Here is a 2,588-nt window from a genome sequence, read left to right on the forward strand (position 1 = left end):
AGTGCCTGGCGTACCCCGGGGAGAAGCTGTGGGCTTGGGGGACCCGCTTTCCCTCTCTGTGTCCCCAGGCCCTGGGGGAGGTGTCCTGTAGGTCTCTGTGCTCACAGCAACCTGAATCTAGGAATAGCCTTGCTTTTCTCCCTTCAGGGCCCACCCGGCTTGCCTGGTCCTCCAGGTCCCCCCGGCCCACCTGGAGCTGTGGTTAACATCAAAGGAGTAAGTTTGGGTGGGGGCGTGGTGGAGGCTGAAGGAGGGGGCATCAGATGGCCTCAGCTGGGCTGGGTGTCCTGGCGGCCTCACCTCTCTTGTTCTATTTCCCACAGGCTGTTTTCCCAATACCTGTCCGGCCACATTGCAAAATGCCGGTAAGTAGCCTAGAGTCCCTGCCTTAAATAGCAGACTTGGTGTAGAGAGCAACACAGAGAAAAAGACTGGTTTTCATCTTGGGCCCTTCTGCCCACGAATATCCTCTCTGATGTCTTTTATGTGTAGATCTTTAAGTGGCTACAACTTCTAGATAGTAGACTGTGGCAATGAAATCTACCAATTTAAGGGTATGCACGCAGTGGCAATTGCTTTATTTTTAACACAGTCAGAAAGCAGTGTGTTTTGCTATCAAAACCATATTAGCTTCTTGCTTGGAGCAGTATAAAATGGGGAGAGGGTGAGAGACCCCTTAAAAATACAGTGGAAAAGAAAAACAACGCCAATCCATGGTCTTGGCATTGGGAATTTGGGGCTACATCTGTGACTATGTTCAAGCCTTTCCCAGGGATCATGTTACCGCACAGCACACAACCCTAAGAGGCAGGGATTAGCTCTCCCACTTTATCACGAGGAAACAAACTGTGACTCAGAAGCTCCCTGCTTGTCCAAGGTCACGGGACTGATGGAGCTGGGACCATAACTCAGGGCTCCTGAACACTAGGCAGCAGGTGCAGACACTGTAGGGTCAGGCACTTGCCTGGTTCCCCAGCCAGTCAGTGACACTGTCCCTGAGGCTTCACTTGTGGTAAGAGATCTTGTTTCTGTGGGGAAACCCAGGAAGGGTGGGCCGCACTCTGCATGGACATTAGTCACAGCACTGTGCATAATCATTGCCTCTTTCATTCGACAAGTATTTGTTGAGCACTTGCCACGCGCCAAGTTCTCTGTTAGGCCCAGAGGCCTGTGGGAACTAGACAGGCATGCTCTCTGCTCTAGGGAGCTTGCACATTACAATTGAGAACTGTTTCTCGAAGCGGGTTCCTAAGAGATGTACTGTGGAGTGTGCCACTCAGGCTTGGGTTTGAGGCTTCAAAATGACACTATTTGGCTGAGTGTTTGCTCAGACATCTGTTCATATCTAAAGGTTGAGGCCCCAAGTCTGCAGCCCTGGGCCCAGGAACTCTGACCTGGAGCTCAGAGAGCAGAACCTGCCTGTGTAAGGTGATTGAGGGGCCTGCTGCTCCCAGCTCTAGTCAAGCCCGACAGCAACACATTATAGGTTTACATGAATGGCCTGAGTGGAGAGACCTTCCTGAGATGGCTGCACCCCCCCCTCCCCCCCGCAGCCCAGAGAGGCAGAGGGCTGGCCCCAGGGCCCAAGTGAGTGACTGCCAGGAGCCCCTCCCCACTGACATGATTTCAGGCTTCAAATGGCCTGACAGGGGACAACAATTGACAATCTTGGGAGTGCTGCAAAAATGCAGCTGCAATTACCATGACCCTTTGTGGTAAAAATGGGGTCTGGGGTTACTTTGGGGGCCTGGGGTTACTTTGAATAAGCCGAAGATGGGTTCAGAGCGGTCTTGGTGGGATTTGTATCTCACAGTAAAGGCTGGCACTGTAGGGGCTGGGGCGTGTGTGTTTCCTGACCAGGCCCCAGCCTGGATGTTTCCAAACTGAATCATGCCCTCTCACATCCAGCTCTTCAGCAGCCCCTTTCATTCCAGCCCCTACCAACACCATAATGATTTACAGCTCAGGCCTGCAGTGGAGGCCTTTATCAGCAGAGCCACAGATAGCAGCTGCAGCCTCCATCCTTCACTTAGAAGTGTTTCTCCTACACGGTTCTCCCCTCCCCACCCCACCCCCAGCTTTTTTGGTGGCCCTTGTGATCCTCCTCAAGTCAGCCCAGAATGATCCTGGCGCCAGACAGATCCCTGTGATTCCATATATCAGCTGGGGAGAAAGGCAAAGTGGGCTCTCAAAAGTAAGATGGTAGGTGGCTCCTTCTTGACAGATAAGGAAATACGGGAACCTGGGAAAGAACTGGGAAGGAATGCTATCTAGAGCAGCGTGAACGCCAGGCCTTTAGCACACAGTGGAGAACCCAGAAGAGCCTTCCTCCCCCAACCTAATGGTAACGCCTTTTCTCAGTTACACTCTTGGCAGCTCCTGTGCATTAGGTTCTTCTCTGATTATATGCAGGGGCAAAGCTGATGGCTGGCCCAACTTCAGGGCTTCATTTCTCACGTGACTTGATCCTATTTGATAAGCACAGACCCAAGAATGCTCATAGTTGGCCAAACCAACTCTGCCACAATTTGTTGTCTTAAAGCCCTGGGTTTTCCTTTTGCTGAGTTTTTTTTTTTTTGGGGGGGGGG

The 2,588-nt window shown here is 52.0% G+C and overlaps 1 protein-coding gene across 1 annotated transcript in view; it reads left to right on the plus strand.

Moving 5' to 3' along the window:
- The window catches only part of COL15A1 (collagen type XV alpha 1 chain), a 122,423-nt gene that overhangs the window by 99,342 nt on the left and 20,493 nt on the right, over window positions 1–2,588 (plus strand). The window contains exons 28-29 of the mRNA XM_006161378.2: window positions 148–216; window positions 324–365. Of these exons, the coding sequence (XP_006161440.1) occupies window positions 148–216; window positions 324–365 (111 nt within the window). The remainder of the gene's footprint in view (window positions 1–147; window positions 217–323; window positions 366–2,588) is intronic.

Source organism: Tupaia chinensis, unplaced genomic scaffold, assembly GCF_000334495.1.
Source record: "Tupaia chinensis unplaced genomic scaffold, TupChi_1.0 Scaffold138491_1, whole genome shotgun sequence".
In the NCBI taxonomy this organism is placed as follows: Eukaryota; Metazoa; Chordata; class Mammalia; order Scandentia; family Tupaiidae; genus Tupaia; species Tupaia belangeri.